The 16,593-nt window shown below is 49.1% G+C and overlaps 2 protein-coding genes and 1 long non-coding RNA gene across 11 annotated transcripts in view; 1 reads left to right on the top strand and 2 right to left on the bottom strand.

The window, feature by feature from the left end:
• cep112 (centrosomal protein 112) overlaps nucleotides 1–7,199 on the bottom strand; it is a 44,770-nt gene extending 37,571 nt beyond the window's left edge. For 5 of the 9 annotated variants that reach the window (XR_011088294.1, XM_049744211.2, XM_049744214.2 and 2 more), the window contains exons 1-9: nucleotides 7,072–7,199; nucleotides 6,696–6,801; nucleotides 6,358–6,548; nucleotides 6,084–6,247; nucleotides 3,975–4,056; nucleotides 3,036–3,107; nucleotides 2,316–2,363; nucleotides 2,169–2,243; nucleotides 838–918 (exon numbers count right to left, since the gene is read on the bottom strand). Coding sequence is in view for 8 of the 9 variants with exons in the window: in XM_049744211.2 (XP_049600168.1) it covers nucleotides 838–918; nucleotides 2,169–2,243; nucleotides 2,316–2,363; nucleotides 3,036–3,107; nucleotides 3,975–4,056; nucleotides 6,084–6,247; nucleotides 6,358–6,548; nucleotides 6,696–6,795 (813 nt within the window). In the remaining variant the exon portion in view is untranslated. Of the gene's footprint in view, nucleotides 1–837; nucleotides 919–2,168; nucleotides 2,244–2,315; nucleotides 2,364–2,976; nucleotides 3,108–3,974; nucleotides 4,057–6,083; nucleotides 6,248–6,357; nucleotides 6,549–6,695; nucleotides 6,802–7,071 lie in introns of those variants that run through there. The other 4 variants (XM_049744212.2, XM_049744218.2, XM_049744219.2 and 1 more) reach the window with 4 other exon arrangements.
• A 277-nt stretch (nucleotides 7,200–7,476) lies between these two features.
• prkcab (protein kinase C, alpha, b) overlaps nucleotides 7,477–16,593 on the top strand; it is a 50,923-nt gene continuing 41,806 nt past the window's right edge. The window contains exons 1-2 of the mRNA XM_049744224.2: nucleotides 7,477–7,816; nucleotides 7,884–7,915. Coding sequence (XP_049600181.1) covers nucleotides 7,647–7,816; nucleotides 7,884–7,915 — 202 coding nt within the window. The 5' untranslated portion in view covers nucleotides 7,477–7,646. The remainder of the gene's footprint in view (nucleotides 7,817–7,883; nucleotides 7,916–16,593) is intronic.
• LOC125983227 (uncharacterized) lies at nucleotides 8,210–9,869 on the bottom strand. Its single transcript, XR_007486657.2, has 3 exons — nucleotides 9,161–9,869; nucleotides 8,863–8,912; nucleotides 8,210–8,791 (listed from the first exon to the last, which is right to left on the bottom strand). It is a non-coding gene; the product is annotated as an uncharacterized lncRNA (long non-coding RNA).

The raw sequence follows: 16,593 nt of genomic DNA, 5'->3' as shown, positions 1-16,593 counted from the left end.
ACTTGAACAGCTAATGCTGTCATTCTTGGTATGAAATTGACGTGGGTGATGAAAGGAAGAGGGCGTGGCCGCAGCAAAGGGAGACCCAATTTTTTCTAGCCCATTTCACCAACCCAGAGAAAATAATTTTTTAGAAAAAAGACGGGGCCAGAGACAGTGCACGGGACGGCTTTTAGGTAGCCAATTTGGGGCTTGGTCTTCCTTTTGATACCTCCGCCTCGCTCCAGTCTGGACACAGTTGGAGAGTTACATGAAGCAGTTGGCGGAGACTGACGTCCTTGGTTGGCCTTTGCATTATCGAAATGTGGCTAAATGAGGCTCGTCAAGAGAGTGCCTCAAAATGGCTTCTCTTTGAAGCCATTAGATGGAACACAGAGTGGCATTCAAAGGAAATGAAATTGGACACAAGTTGCCATCTGTCTTAAATTAAGAAGCTTGAGGGAGAAGCGAGCTGTCATTGAGTCTCATCACGCACAAACGAACGGGCATCTTAAAGCCGCCAGAGATTTTTTCCCCCCGTTTTAATAAAAAGCTTCTGTTGCCGTAACGGAAAGTCCTGCGGTGGACGTGACAGATAGCACAGGTGCTTATCTGATGGGCACCCGGTGTGAAGTAAACCATCCCTGGCGCTTTGAAGAGAATATTGGGGGAGGGGAGGGTGAGTCCTTTCCTTTTCATTAGTAACCAAGTGGAGATAAGAAATCATCGTGGCCCTGAAGTCGCAGTCACTCTGGTGGCAAGCGCGAAAACGCAAACTCACAACCAGGTCAGAGCTGAACTCAAGTTAGTCGCCATCAAGAAAGCTGAAAGTGAAATGCATTGTTGTTGCGTTCTCACTTGGTCAACATCGGCCTCGTGTCTCTGCTGCATTCTTAGTTTCTCCTCCTGATGTTTGGACTCCAACACTTTGAGGTCCACCTGCAAACAGGCCAAGTCATAAACAAGACATCTTGGTTATCAAACCACAGGAGTGAAGCGTGGCATGACACATGTGCGACTGTGAGGCGAGGCTTGCATTGTGGAACACTCCTCACTCACCCGTGGAACACAACAGGCTCCATTCATAAAAAACGTGACAAAAGCGCTTCTTCAATAACTGATACAAATATCGAGTTCCCACTGAAATTAATCATTACCACGATCCTGATGCCATTTCCCCTCAGCACTTGATCACGGTTAAAGGCCACTTCCCTCTGATGACTGTCCCCTTGAGGTTGTTCCATTTTATTTGTATTTTTTTTTGTTGGTCTGCCGCCAATTGTTGGCGCAGGAGCACAAGAGTTGCCAGAGCATCAAGGACGGGCAAGCGTGAGATGGCGGCAATTGAAAAGCGGGAGCGTCGGCATACAGACCTGATTCAAAAATGGATGGATGCCAAGCAAGAAAAAAATGTGGAGGTGTCACTTTCTCAGCCACTCTTCAAAAGCTCTTTTGAGAAACTTTGTCAAACTAGATCAGAGACGTTCAAAACTTGTTTATAAAAGGCGGCGGGATGGGTGCGCTACACCTAAGGCTTCACAAGCGCCTTCAATCCGCCCATCTGGGTGGCGCTGCTTTTTTCCCCGCCTCTCTTCTTTACAGTCGGAGCTGGCGAAATGTAAGATGCCATGTTTTTTGACACTTTGCTCTTGAAAGGATGAGAGGAACTAGGAGAGGGTGCGCGTGAACGAGCGCGTACGGGGGAGGCAAAGACGGAAACGGTTGCCCTCGGAACCGGCGCGGGGTCAAGGCCTTTTTCCTCGGGGGAGGGGCTGTCTGCAGAGCTTGAAAAGCAAGGTTGCTTCCGTGCATCGTCTTTTGTCTTGTCAGAGATGTGCAATGTTGTGCCGTGTGACTGTCAGGACGCGTCATTCGGCTACCTCTGGGCCATTCCCGCAACCTTTCTTGCTGTTTGTCCAAATGCTTTTTGGTCATTTACAGTCATTGATATGCAAGATACTACTGGGCTGGCAGGATATAATGAATTCACTCACTGCCATTGATAGTGATATAAGTCCAAAATCCATTTTACTATAAGTATAGTAAAGTATAGTAATCTGTCTATGTGTGTTGCTCCACCATTTGTGTTCAAAATAATTAAACACCACAATGGCGATGCGGTCTGCTAGCCCTTCCTTGGTGTTCTGAATAATTTTTTGTCAGGAAGCATCGGGCTGGCTTTAACATACCTGCTTGCTCTCCAGCAGCCGCAAGTGCACATCATCCGTTAAGGTGGCACTCCGAACCGAGCTGGACTTGAAAATCTACGGCAACAAAAACGAGGAAGCCGTGCTTGTGCGACATGTTCATTGGGTTGGCCACGTGGGACAACTTACAGGCGACAAGGGAATCATCTTTTCTCGCAGGTACTTCGGGTTCTCCATCTGAAGCAGAAGAAAAAAAGTCTGGTGTTAGCCCGTGTGGCCATGGTGCGCCACGCCGACACTTTTTTTTTTTTTTAACTCGACTTCAAGCGCTCAAGGTTGAGGCAAACTAGTAAAGTTTTTAATCTGCCGCCTTAACAAAAATGCATTTAAAAGAGATGGCGGACTTCGGAAGAAGAATGACCGAAAGAAACCAAAAGCCATCTCGGGCAATCTTGAAGTGTCCAGTATGTCCACCGAGCCAATTTGGTTCCAGCAATTTGAGCAGCTTCAGACGAGTCGAAGCCTCCCGAGAGCGAGCGCTGGCTCGTCTCGGCTGCGGATCCCTATGAGGAGGCCGCTTTGAAGAACAGCGGCAACTCCAACAACTTGTGCTAACTACAAGCGCTTCGGTTGCGTACACATGCCGAGACACATCTGCTGATCTGGAAGAGGTGGCGGAGGAGGAAGCGGAGCCTAGCACTAAGCGTTGTTAGTAGGGTCTGTCGGGAAAGAAACAGGCCCAGCCGCATTTTACACAAGTTTGGATTCTGTAAAGCTTTTTGCACATATGCCACAACGATACAATACGCACAAGAGTACGCACAAGAGCTTGAGTTTCACGACGACCCACCGATGTTGGCACGCTTGCTGAGGCTTACAGGTGCGCTCTCAGCACGCCTGTGGACTCACCGCTGGGTTCCAGCCGTTGAAGCGAGCCTCTGGGTTGCTGTTGGCGGGAGACGTCTGTCCCATATCCACCTGCTAAATGCAAATTGGCAATTAAATACAGATGAAGAAATCAAACAAGGGAATTGAGAACAAGCACTGTGATTGGCACTTTGGCCCGAGGAACACTTGAGTAAGATGCCAAGCTTTTGGCAACAACAATAAAAATTGCGAGCAGTCGACTTTGTGGCCTATAAAAAGTATAGTTTGCTTTTACAACATTATTCTTTGTCCAAAAGTGACTGTAGCATACAGCAGTTGTTTGAAGGTGTGGCCTTGAGTATCCTGTGGGTGGCTGTTACAAAATCTGCCCCTTCAAACGCTAACCCCCTCGCCCACAGGTGTTGCCCTCCAACAGTGAGAGCGTTGTACTCGTCTGTTATCTGCCATCTCGCCACCCTGTGTGCCGTCACGCTTCTCCCTCTCCAGATGTTTGGTGGTCCCACAAAATTCCGCTCACGCCAGCAATTCCACCGAAGGGGAATAATGCAGCTAAGATGGCGACGCACCCTCGCCTAACCTCATTTGGACTTGTTTTAGGCTGCATCGTTTCTACTTGCAAACGACTGTGTTGATGCAAGCGCCGCTTACTCAAGCGGCAAGTTTGAAGGAGGAAGGTTCTCAGAAGACTGACACTAGGACCAGACGTCAACTTGTTAAGTTTAGCCAAGGTGTCAGTGAATGGAAAAGCCACAGCACCAAATACGTTGCGGGAATTTCCTGGATGTTGGTGGGAAACGGACTTCCGAGCTTTCCCTAAAAACGGCCCACATGAAAGAAGAAAGCCAATCACTTGTGTCGGCACCGGCGAGATTGCTGCCAGCAATTCGAGGTGGCATGCCAAATCTCTGGCAGGTACGGAGCCACCGCCCAAAAGCCTTGGTGGCGGCCGCATGAACTCACCGCTTTGGCCTCGCGTATGGCCAAGGGCTCGCGTGGGCCGGAGGCGCCAGCTTCTCGCGGGGTCTCAGTCACCTGGCCGGACCTGCAATGGAGCCGTGTTCATGGGAGAACATGAGGGGCAAAAGACAAAGCTAGAGTTTGGTTGAGTTGGGTTGGCAGCCCGCCTGGCTTGGCGTGTGCAGCGACTTCTGGGACCGCTTGCACACTTTACATCTGATCCCAGTTGGACAAACGGTTGCACTTTTCCGCACGCCTCAATCAGCAACCGCCTTGTCACATCAATGCCGCAAGCTAATTCCGTGCTCAGATGCACAAGCTTCACTTGATTTCAAGGCTGAGAGGCAAATCAAGTTGGTCATGACTTCATGTTGCTTTATTGGCCTGCTCACGTTGCGCGACCACGTCTGAGCTGCAGCCTGACTTGCAGTTACAGCCATGAAACTTGAAGCGGGGGGTGCATGGGTGGGGGTTCAGCTACGCAATCTCGGGCCTCAAAGTCAACAGGTGGATGAGGATAATTGAATCAGATGTGTCTGGAGTCTGAGGCTCTGAGATCAAAGCTGTGGCAAGTCAGGCCAGAGTTACGCGCACGCAAGGAGATGACTACGAAGAGCCTCAGAAGCTGCAGCTCGCCTGATTAAAGTAGCCTGACATGAGTGCACCAGACTGACCTCCAGGTGCAGCACCAGGAAATCAGTCTGACATTGGGACGCAGAACCAAGCTGACACCCCTTTGAGCCAGCCAGAGGGTTTTTTCTCATGACTTTTGCCACTGCAAGTACGGTACGACTATCACAGAAAAAAAAATGTCAGGAGATGGGGTGAAAGGTTAAAAGTTCTCACATGAGGATGAAAAGCACACACATGGGAGACAGAGAGACGCACAGGGGAGGAAAAACAAGGACATAAAAGGGAGGCCCAAGAGAGGAGCCATCAGCTCAACTCAGCAGTGAACTTAGTGAAAGCAAGATGATGAGCTTGCTTTGCTTTCTTTCTAACACGGTCGCCCTTGGTTGACGGGATTGTGACGTCACCGAAAAGTGAGCAGACTGCTCACTCATCACCAAAGCTGCTTGGGATGATGTATTTGTTTCCACAACATATGAGCCAGTGCCTCCATCTTTTGGTGTCTTGGAGGACTGACTGCACGACTGTCTTCAAGAGGTTTCCACTGGAAGCTTTCACAATGTTGTATTAACAGCGCCAATTGTTGCTCAGCTGAGCTCAACCTTTAAATTAGCTTCGTTGTTGCGTTACTGAGGGGAAAGAATTTAACAGAAACAATCTGCATGCCAGAGAGCGGCTATGTTGCTGTCTTGGCCACCAGGGGGCAGTAAAATACGAGGAGAACGAAAATATGCCTCGATTACTGCATTTTCTTTACTCAACTTCACTCTATTTATAGCGCACTTTGAAAATGAGCACAGCTGAACACAAAGTGCTGTACGAAAAGTAAAAACGAAATCAAAAACAGTCAACGGCATAAAACACTAAAACAATGCCTAGTGCAAAGCCAAAGAATAAAAATGTGTTTTATGATGGGTTTTAAGGATTGACTGAGCAGTCCATGTGGAAAGTCATCTGAGATACGCTCTAGCAGCTCGAGTATAGCTCAACCTGGATGTGGGGAAAAAAAAAAAAAAAAAAAAAAAAAAAAAGCTCACATCACATGAGTGAGCTAGCGTGTTGTTGAGCATTCTCCTCAACAAGTCCAAACGCGCAGGAAGGAGAGCACCTGCAAGATGAAGGCAAAAAAAAAAAAAAAAAAAAGAGGAGCTGAGATGAGCAGCTCGTGGCGCTCTGGTGCTGTTTTGCGCCTTGAAAAGTCCAAATAGACAGCTCGGGCAGAGTGATGTAAGGAGCGGGCAATGCCTTCCGCTCTTCACATACGGCACTGTTGAGCAAATACTCGACGAAGGCAATCTGGAAAGAAGCCCCCAGGTGCAACGTTTTCATGCAGATGAAGGAGCATCGCAAGCAAGCCCTTGAGGAAATATTCAGTGTCACAGGCAGGAGACGCATACTACGAGAGGCCTGGCGTTGGCGTGCACTCACATGTCTCATGTGGTGAGCGACTTCAACATGGACGATGTGAAGCAAAAAGCGTACCTGGGAAAAGCCGTGCTTGGAGCCGAAGCGCTTTTGTCTTCTCGCAAGGGGATAGCCAAATTGTCATGGGTGCCGTCAACCAGCTCTGACGCCACCCAGTCAGGTAGAGTCACCTTGCTGCACTCCAGCGAACCTCCGATGGGTGGCTCGTCAAAGTAAATTGACTAAATAAATCACACAAAAGAGCCCATTTAGGACTTCTCGGACAGTTGGCATTATTCACAACGTTTCGATGATCAAAAGTGCGTTTTATCCTCGCAATTGGGTATCTTACCATGTAAGCGGGTAGTGACTTGAGGCTGCCGCGTTGCGGTTTGCTGGCAAATGGGCCTTCCAGGAGGCCTCTCTTAAGCATGTGAAGAAGCAGACGGGCATGCAGATTGCGGTTCTCGTGACTCGCTAGACTTGAACTACACGTTGCCGGCTCGCACAACTTCTTGACCCACGAAGCACAGTGCTGGCGCTCTGTCACCGACAAAGACACCCGGGGTGGGGAGGATGGTCAAGCAAAATTGACTTTTGGTTATAATTTGGTTCCAACACTTTGGAAAATTTCCTGCACAAGTTCTGTCTGTCTGATGTCATTCAAACTCATTGACTATAAGTTCGTACCGGTCTTGTTGGGGTGTTTGAGGACATATGGCTTCATCTCCACAACAAAACTATTCAATTCCGAGTTCAGCTTTTCCAGGGACCCCTCATTTTGGTGCATTCTGTCCTGAAACGAGATTCGCGATCGGTTCGGGCTGTGAGGCACTTGTAGCAAAACGTTTACACAATAACACAACGTTATTTTCACGTTCTTGGCTCCGAAAGACATTGACAGCAAACAAAAACATTGCAGCGCCTGCAAGCTAACAAGCAACACTGAAGGGAAGTTGGCGTAAACCCTTGCCGGATATTTTCATTCCTTACATTGCAACATTCACATCATTAGCGCGTGAAAACAAACGCGATGAGCACGGTATAAATTTTAGTTTTTAGTTACCTTGAGAAGGGCTGCAGTGCCGAGTTTGTTTCAAAATCTTTGCGTCTCCGCCCTACGCCACATCCGGTTTCCACAACGGTTGTTATGGAAACCTTAGTTTACTGAAAATGTAGTACCGCTTATTGCCACACAGCGACGTCAAACTGCAACTTGCAACGGTGGCATATGCTGCATTCAAAGACTGTATTTCGTAAAACTCTAGTTGCTGGTGTTCATTTGAAATTGAGACAATTGGGCTCAAGAGTGTCACAATTTAAATTTAGTTATAATTGGTGCTCTATGTGCAATATATCAAGTCAATCTACGCGGTGCTCGGGTTTGTAACAGATTGAAGCACTGGCTACACTAAAATCCGACAGTCTTTAAACATGTCGTGGTTAACGTCAGCGTGAATGAAAAAGAAGCGCTTGCGGTGGTTGCCGTGGCACAGACAGAGAGGAGGCGTGCGAGCAGTCAAGAGCGCTCCAGCAGGAACCGCATCACTTGACAGTAGCGGTGAAGAGGCAATAACTTCACACAAGTTGACGCTGTTGACTTTTTTATTTTTTGGGTCCCTCCCCCCACAGTCTTCCATAATGGCTGATCACCACCTTTTACATTATAACGACTCAGCCGGGGTCGGCAACAAATTCGCCCGCAAAGGTGCTTTGCGGCAGAAAAACGTGCACGAAGTGAAAAACCACAAATTCACCGCCAGGTTTTTCAAGCAGCCGACCTTCTGCAGCCACTGTACGGACTTCATATGGTGAGTTGTGCTTCACCTTAAAACGCAACTTTTACTCGCAGCGCTGACTCGTTTGTTTGCCTTGTAGGGGATTCGGCAAACAGGGCTTCCAATGCCAAGGTAAACTTTGAAAATTTATTTCATGTTGCAGACTTTGAATTGTTTGTGTGTGGCCCATTTAGAAATAGAGTAAGGTCATTTTGCCTTTTTACAAATAAAATGTACCATTAAAAATGCTGGCTTAAAAATTGGATCAACCCAGGAAGTTAGGTCAAATTGGCCCATGCTTGTGCAAAACAAGCCTGGAAGTTGGGTCAATTGTCAGTCCAATTTTTGACTCAACTTGGCTTGTTTTGAAGCACGCATTTTTTAAGGGGGTGTGCAGAAGATTTTGATTGCAAAGGCGAAACCATGTGAAACTTGCACGTTTTAATTCACAACTCACAACAAAGTCTTTAGTGCTTGACATAGAGCTTCCTGGCATAGTTGTGGTACCCAACCAGTGGGTGCACAATTCGAGGGCTGTAACTGGTTTTGTCAATTAGGAAGTTGACGCGCTCGTGGCCATTTCTGGAACGGATGATGTAGGTTGGTGACCCCTTTGCTTCTTCGGGTTCCCCTCCAGCTTGTGGAAGCCAGGCAGCGTCGCTGGGCCACCAGGTGTCAAATGGCAAGTCAGTTAAGACCCAAGACCCCTCAGGGTGGAATTGAAAGACTTGCTCAAAAACAAGGGGGTCGCACCCTTCATTCTGGTCTTGATTACCAGAACCAGACTGGGCAATGTCAGAACTGCTCAGCAGTGCCGCTGGATAGACATAGCGGGGAAGCTTCCCCTGGCTGCTCGGCTGGTTCAGAATGCTTTGAGGGCTCACCAGTCTAGAGTATCTCCACACGTCGGGCTGTGTGTCGCAGGTTGCCAGATGTTTCTCGGGTCCCAAGGGAGGTCCTCACCGGTCACCCGGTTGCGTGCGTTGGGAATTTGTACATTTCCGTGATCTGTAGCGTGACCGGGTTGAGTAAATCAAAGGTTGTTTGAGTGAAATGGAATAAGCTGCAATCAGACTCACCTTGTTTTACTGGCAAACCGGCACAGAGCAGAAAACAAACCAGTAAAGCACTGCAAAGAGCAAAAAAGTGGAAACATCAGCCTTTTACCCAAAACAAATATTGCACAAATCGGCAGTTGGAGTTTTTCCCCCCAATCTGCACCACAGTGCTGCAGTTGTCAAAAGTCACGTTTTCAGGTGACAAACATTCCTTGAAATCACTCCGGCATCCAGAGGCCTCAAATGAGATTTAAAAATGTCTGCCAATGATTATGGTAGGAAGGAAGGAAGGCCAGCGCATGAATAAAATAAAACATACCATAAAAGCGTTGGGCCAGCTGGAAAAAAGAGAAGCAACCTGCACGCTGAGCGAATGCAGCCCTGAAATGGCAGCAGCTCATCTGCCTTTCTCCCTCCTCGCAATGACACACCTGCACCTTGACGAGCAATTTCCCGAGGCTTCACCAGCATGTTACTTTTCCGACACGTGGAGACAGCTTCCTGGACCTAGTCTACTCTGCGCAAAAGGGAGCTTTCAGAGCCACCCCCATCTGGGGCTTTCTGACCATCTCACCCTTTTGCTTTTGCCCGCATACAGACAATTGGTAAAGGCATCCAGGCCGGTTCGGAGGCGGGTTCGGGTGTGGCCTGAGGGTGCCTCCGATGCACTTCGTGACTGCTTCGACACCACTGACTGGGACTTGTTTAAGCAGGCAGCCACCTACAACGATTGGACGGACATAGAGGAGTATACTGACTCTGTTACCTCTTACATCACGAAGTGCATCGATGATGTGACTTGCTCGAAATCCGTCGTCACTCGCGCGAACTGGAAGCCGTGGCTGACGGGGGCTGTCCTCAGACTGTTGAGGGCCAGGGACAAGGCTTTCAGAGCGGGGGATGAGGCTGGCTTGAGGACAGCGAGGGCCGACCTGTCCCAAGGCATCAAAGAAGCGAAGAAGGCGTTCTCGTGAAAGGTCTCCACCCACTTCAAGGACAGCAAGGACGCACGTAGCCTTTGGCGGGGCATTCAGACCATCACGGACTACAAGCCCGCGCCGAGGATCTGTGAGGGCGACGTCCGTCTGCTGAACGATCTGAACCGCTTCTTTGCTCGCTTCGACGCCCAGAACAGCACTTGCCCGCTGAAGACCACTCCCCCCCCACACGAGCAGCCCCTGCGCCTCTCTGCCGACGGTGTGAGGAGGGCGCTTGCCGCTATTGACACCCGTAAGGCGGCGGGCCCTGAAAACATCCCGGGTCGAGCGCTGAAGGACTGTGCTGGGGAGCTGTCGGGTGTCTTCACGGACATCTTTAACGTTTCCCTGCAGCAGGCCATCGTCCCCTCGTGTTTCAAGGCTGCCACCATCGTTCCTGTGCCAAAGAAACCTGCACCGTCCTGCTTCAATGACTACCGCCCTGTGGCACTGACGCCCATCATCATGAAGTGCTTTGAGCGGCTGGTCATGGCGCACATCAAGTCCGTTCTCCCCCCCACCATTGACCCTTTCCAGTTTGCGTACCGTGCCAAGCGGTCCTCTGAGGATGCCATCTGCTCTGCCCTCCACTCGGCCCTCACCCACCTGGAGAGAAAGGACTCATATGTGAGGTTGCTGTTTGTGGACTTCAGCTCTGCCTTCAACACCATTGTGCCGCAGCGACTCATCTGCAAACTCGACGAGCTGGGCCTCAGTACCTCCCTCTGCAACTGGATACTGGACTTCCTCTGTCAGAGGCCTCAGGTGGTGCGTGTTGGCGACAAAATCTCCGCCAGCATCACGCTGAGCACGGGAGCCCCCCAGGGCTGCGTGCTCAGTCCATTGCTCTTCACCCTGCTGACGCATGACTGCACTGCGACCTACAGCGACAACCGCATAGTGAAGTTTGCTGACGACACGACTCTGGTGGGTCTCATCACGAAGGGCGACGAGACTCGGTACAGGTCGGAAGTTGACCTTCTGACCACGTGGTGCAGGGACAACAACCTCCTGCTGAACGTCAATAAGACCAAGGAAATGATTGTTGACTTCCGGAAGGGTCACACAACACACCTGCCGCTGATCATCGACGGTGCTGTGGTGGAGAGGGTGAGCTGCACCAAGTTCCTGGGGGTGCACATCAGTGAGGACCTCTCCTGGTCCGAAAACACCTCGTCACTGGCAAAGAAAGCTCAGCGCCGCTTGTACTTCCTGCGGAAGCTCAGGCGTGCATGTGCTCCTCAGGCAGTTCTGTCTACATTTTACCGTGGCACCATTGAGAGCGTCCTCACCAGTTGCATCGCTGTCTGGGGTGGTAACTGCACTGAACAGAACTTGAAGGCCCTGCAGCGCATAGTGAATACGGCTGGTAAGATTATTGGTGCTTCGCTACCCTCCCTGAAGGACATTTACACCTCCCATGTCGCCCGCAAGGCAACCTCGATTGCCAGAGATGTGAGTCACCCGCCTCACTCTTTGTTTGACCTTCTGCCCTCTGGGAAGAGGTACAGGAGCCTGCGCTCCCGCACCACCAGACTCGCCAACAGCTTCTTTCTCCAGGCTGTTAGGGCCCTGAACTCGCTACCCCCTTCTGCGTAGCGTGCGGCACTGTTGCGCTATTTTCGGGAATGTCTGCTGTACGCGCACTTGCTCCTTTTTTTCTGCTCCTCTTATTTATTTATTGTTGTGTTATTTATTCATTATTTATTCAGCACGCTTTTGTTATACTTGTTTACTTGTTTGTCTGTTATGAGCCATGTCTTGTCACCGTGGGATAGGGGGGAACGAAATTTCGGTTTCTTTGTGTGTCTTTGGCATGGTGGAGAAATTGACAATAAAGCTGACTTTGACTTTGACTTTGACTTCCTCATTTGCAAACGCTTTGTACTGACCTTCGGAAGGTTTCGTCAATCTGTGCAAGTCAAAATGATTTGTGTGAGTCCTAATCGGATCAATATGTTTTGTCTCCATGGAAACAGTGAATCCGATCACAATTTTAATCCGAACGCTGATCGGATTGAAGAAATTGTAAACATAGCCGATTTGGTCCCATTTGAGGTGCATTGTTTGAAGTTGCTTGTCTTTGCAGCACGACTTGAGTCGCAGGACGTCTTAATCGACTCCCTTCAGAGATTCTAAAACAGTCGGCCGAGGTTTCCCGCCATGATCTAGCTAGTCAAGCACTTTTCCTCAAAGCGCGCCGCGGCATGCCATTGCCGAGACCATTCTTGCTTTTCGCTGCTGAAAAGGTGCTGTGCGGTTCTGCTCGGCCGCAAACGACGGCTGTCTGCTTAAACAAGTGATGTGCTCCTCACGGCACACAAAGACACCTAATGGCATTGCCTGAGTGCAACGTGGCACCTTTTTCATCATCCGTCATCATTTCCAGATGAGCAGGCGTGGCGGCGATCAGGCCAAATTTGAGCATTTTGCCGATGTTGCGATCCGAGTCAGGTTTTCAGCATTGCCTGTAAGCGGCAAGTTCAGAACTTTCCCGCATCATTAAAAATCTAATCTGATCAAGTCAAATGCCTGTCTCTTATTGGGAAGCCTTTCTAGAAATGTTTTGTTTTGCTGCTTAAGTGTAGCACGTACAAAGTTTGCTGCCGAACGTCAGCGCAGCTGCTCGCTAACGTCCTCAGCAAGCATGAAAGCTCCATTTGGCCCGACTCCGGAAAGAGTTGCAAGGATTTATTTTTAATTCTCGCCTTGTGACATTCCCCATAATCCGGGATATGACTCTGTTGGCGTCTCACTTTAGCTAGCAGCATTTGAATACGTTGCGGCGGTTCAGCTAGAAATTCATTGGAGTGACTCAGCCGCTGAACCTTTAATTCGGGGAAGGAATAAATGAGTGTCCCCGCTCGCATGCATTTCCATCTTTTATTTGTTGCTTTGCATTGATCAGAAGGGGAGGTCGCCGAGTCCTTTGCTCACGGAGTCCTATACGGATGCTTGTCTGACCGGTGTCCAGTCCCAGGTGGTCGCCCGAACTTACTTGGGTTAGGCGACCTGAGCCAAAGAGTTTTTAAAACGGGCATTGCAGGGCTGCCATTTTAATAGCGTAACATTGTTGCTCGTGCCTATCGCACCCATTGGAATCTAATCTGGGCCCATGCCAAGGATGACGGGTTCCTCCTTCGCCTCGTCTCTCGCAGACCATCAGGAAGTGAATTGGTAGTCCGCTCCGTGGCGGTCGCCCCCCTGCAGCTTCTGAACTTCGGCGTCTGTGGGCAATAACGCGGCCATCTGGAAACTTGAGAGGACAGCATTATGTCTGTAAATAAGAAAAGTGGCCGAACGCAAGGCTGGCTCGCAACGAAGGAGGAGGAGGAGGAAGGCGACGTTGGCAAAAGAAGCCAAGGAGGAGCAGTCCAACGTGATGAGTCCGGGAGGGAGGTGCTCTTACGCGCTCTTGTTAGTGCCGGCGTTTGCAATTTTGCAGGCTGTCACTAACCAAAACAACAGCACCTGCAGAGGCGTTTAAACAAATGAAGCCAAGTGCAGACTGGACGTTTTCGTCAACATCTCCCTCCTCCTTTGTCTCTCTCCCGATTACCAAATGGCCAAAATGGAATGTCTCAAAATGGCTCAGTCCCATTCCTGTACTTGATGTTTTCAGCTTTTATCATCAACTCAAAGTCAAGCAAAAGACACCACTTCAGCCGGATAAGGCGGGCCGCATGTTTCCATAGTAACGGCGCTCCTTTACCCTTTTGTTTTGAGGACCTCCAGCTTTGGCGTCGACGCTTTGGAATATCCAGAGCGAGCCGCAAGGATTTTTCCTGCCTGCCCGTTTACCCGCGCAGCAAGTGCAACATATTTCATATTGTGTCACTGCGCTGTGCTTACATAACCCAAAGTAATTTGCTGATATTAAAAAGAACCAATGAGTCTTTTGGGGAGCCGCCACTCATCTGGGAGTGGGCCCTTAATTGTCGGGAGCGCCGCCGCCGCTGCCACCATTTTTGCTGAGACGCAAAGCTGTGTAATAAGATGACACATGCGCTTTCCCTCAAGAGCTCCCTTTCCAGCAAAACACGATTTGAGGAAACAGCAAAGACACGCTTGTCTCTTATGTTACTCAGATGCGCGTGTGAAGCAAATGCCAAACATTCACAAATACAAGAGCAGTGTTTTATATTCTTCGCGTATTCCTTTAATATTAATTTCATATTCAGATAATTCATCCCTTTCCATCATTGGGTAATATGTGGTGCGATTGCGAGCTCTGCCTACATCCCAAAAATGCAAATATAAAGTGCCTCATTGTTGGCTGGGAGTAAGTGGGGTGGGGGGAGCAGTGTGTGTGTGTGCGTGTGTGTGTGTGTGTGTGTGTGTGTGTGTGTGTGTGTGTGTGTGTGTGTGTGTGTGAGGGGGGGGGGGGGGGGGGGGGTGATTGCGACAGAGAGCCAGCACCGCAGCCCAGCGTTTCAGACTGGCATTTTTGCTTCGTCGTCGCGACAATACTAGAAAGCGGAGACAAATTTGAAGCGTCTTTTTTATGGAACTGTGTGTGTTTTATTATTATTTTTTTTTAAATCAGTTGTCTGTAGATTGTTCACAACACTTTTTTGTGTTGCGTGAAATTTAGGAGATGTATTTTTCTTCACTTTGTAGAACCTTAAACGACCCAAAAAATAAAAGGTGCCCATCTGTGTTGTATTGAGTAAACAGACTGAATCAGATTTTTCATTGCTGCCCTGGAAGGAGGCTTGCAACTGTTTTTTTTTTTTTTTTTTGGTCATGCCATTAATCTCAGCAGGGCACACTCGTGTCAGCATCCTTAATAGACCCACAAAAAAAAGATAGAAAGGACATCATCAGCATGAGACATTTAACCCCATTAACACTCCTTCCTCTTATCCACCTTGCCCATCGGTTGCCATAACAACATACAATAAGCCCTCACGTCTCGGAGAGGCGCTGAATAGATCAATAACGTTGTACCGTTTGTGCATCTGTCCGTGCGTCCGTCCGTGGGTGTGTGCGTGTTGTGTGCTTTGCCGTTTCCTCAGGGGGATTTAGATCAGAGTGAGTGGCTCACCTGGGTGCAGCACCCCTCTGCAGCTGTGCGTAATTAATTTGAAGATGATTACATTATTTTGGCCTTGAAGAGATTTTCAGTCTTGACCCGCATGAAGCGAGCAGAGCGCCGCTGCCGGGATGCCTGAGGACGATATAGATAAGAGACAAAGAAGAACCGAGAGGCGCAGATAGAGATGAGTCCAAGTTCGGGCGAAACTACCTTAACTTCGAAAAGGGACAACATGCCTACTGCTAGCTAGCAACCCTCACGTGATGCTAACTCAGCCGGCTACATCTTCACTCTTGCTCTTTGTCATCAATGCATGCAATTAGAAACCTGTCACCTTCTTAGTATCCACCTTCTTTCCTAAAGCATCGCAAAACGCAAAAAGGAAGAAGTGTATTCTGTCTAGAGATAAATCTAAAAACATCCACAAAGGATAAATAATGAAAATATTGCAGTGGAAAAAGAAACACATTGAGCGGGGTGGGGACACGGATGGACTCCAGCAGCCTCAGAGTAATATTTCTGCTATTTCTGGAGCTCCAAGGACAAAGATGCAGGGGGGGTGGAGGCGATGTGTGTGTGCCAGTTTTCTGAAGCATGTTCCTCCTTCCTGCTCCCGTGGTGCTGGAAGCCTGTTTGTGTGTGAGTGTGTGTACGTGTGCGTGTGTGCATGTGTGCGTGCGTGTGCGTGAGTGCGTGCGCGCATTTTCAGGGTCACCAAGTAAGAGACTGAGGCTCAGCTTTTAGTCAGCATCACACCTCGCTCTCGCTCTCTCTTTTTTTGATCTTCCACTCCATCTGTTTACATCACAGGAAACAGATTCCGTGCTATAAACGCATCAAAATATGCAAATTTGCCCCCGCCTGATCTCACATGCACGCACGCCAAGCTGAAAAGGTGTTTTTTTTTTTTTTTTCCTTCCCGAAAGCTCTCAACTGAAATTAGGGTGGCAGCATTTCATTCAAGAACTGGTTGCTCGGAGAAAATGCTGAGTCGGGCAACTGACTTCATGTCAGTAATTGTTGACAAGGGAAATACAGATTTTGGTGTTTTACAGGACTGCATCAAAATATCAAAATATTTTTATAAATAAAAAAAAAAATCAATGGAAAGGTCGCAAGTGTTGATTGAAAGGAGCTTGCAGAGCCGGACTCTGCTTCCACTAAAGGCCCCACAAGGGCGCAGATGCAAGCGTGTGGATGAACGCAGCCAATTAGCTCAACGCCCAAGATCCAGAGTGATGAGAGGAGCCATGGCCCCCCCCCTCCTTTCTGTCCATCCAGCGCTGGGAATCAGCATTAAAGCTGCTGAAGCAAGACGACAGCGGAGCCGATTGCTTTGGGCTCGCAGCGCAGCGGCCAGGTTTTCTGGCTCAAGTCTCTTGACCTCAATACAGCGTGACTGCCTCTCTCTGGGGCTTTGCACTTTTCATGCCATGCACGCACGCGCGCACACACACACGCACACAAAACGTCCACTTCTTAAGAACGTCACGAAGAAGCACACAGTGGGTTTGCACTCAAATGCACTCTCCAAGTAACAATTTAGAACTGCCCTTAGTGTATTTTTTGCGCTTCAACAGGGAATCACACCACCGAACGAACACGAGAGAAAGCGGGGAAACTTGCAGCATTTCCATCAGCTTTGAGTCTTTTGGCAAAGAGTGTGTCTTGTCGTTTTTGTGTTTTGCCACCTCAAATGTCAGCGTGTGCGTCTTGGAAGTGCCTGGATGTTGCCGT

This window comes from Syngnathus scovelli, chromosome 16 (genome assembly GCF_024217435.2).
Source record: "Syngnathus scovelli strain Florida chromosome 16, RoL_Ssco_1.2, whole genome shotgun sequence".
Lineage (NCBI taxonomy): Eukaryota > Metazoa > Chordata > Actinopteri > Syngnathiformes > Syngnathidae > Syngnathus > Syngnathus scovelli.
The sequence above is the reverse complement of the archived record's forward strand: the minus strand, read 5'-3'. Positions and strand labels throughout refer to the sequence as shown.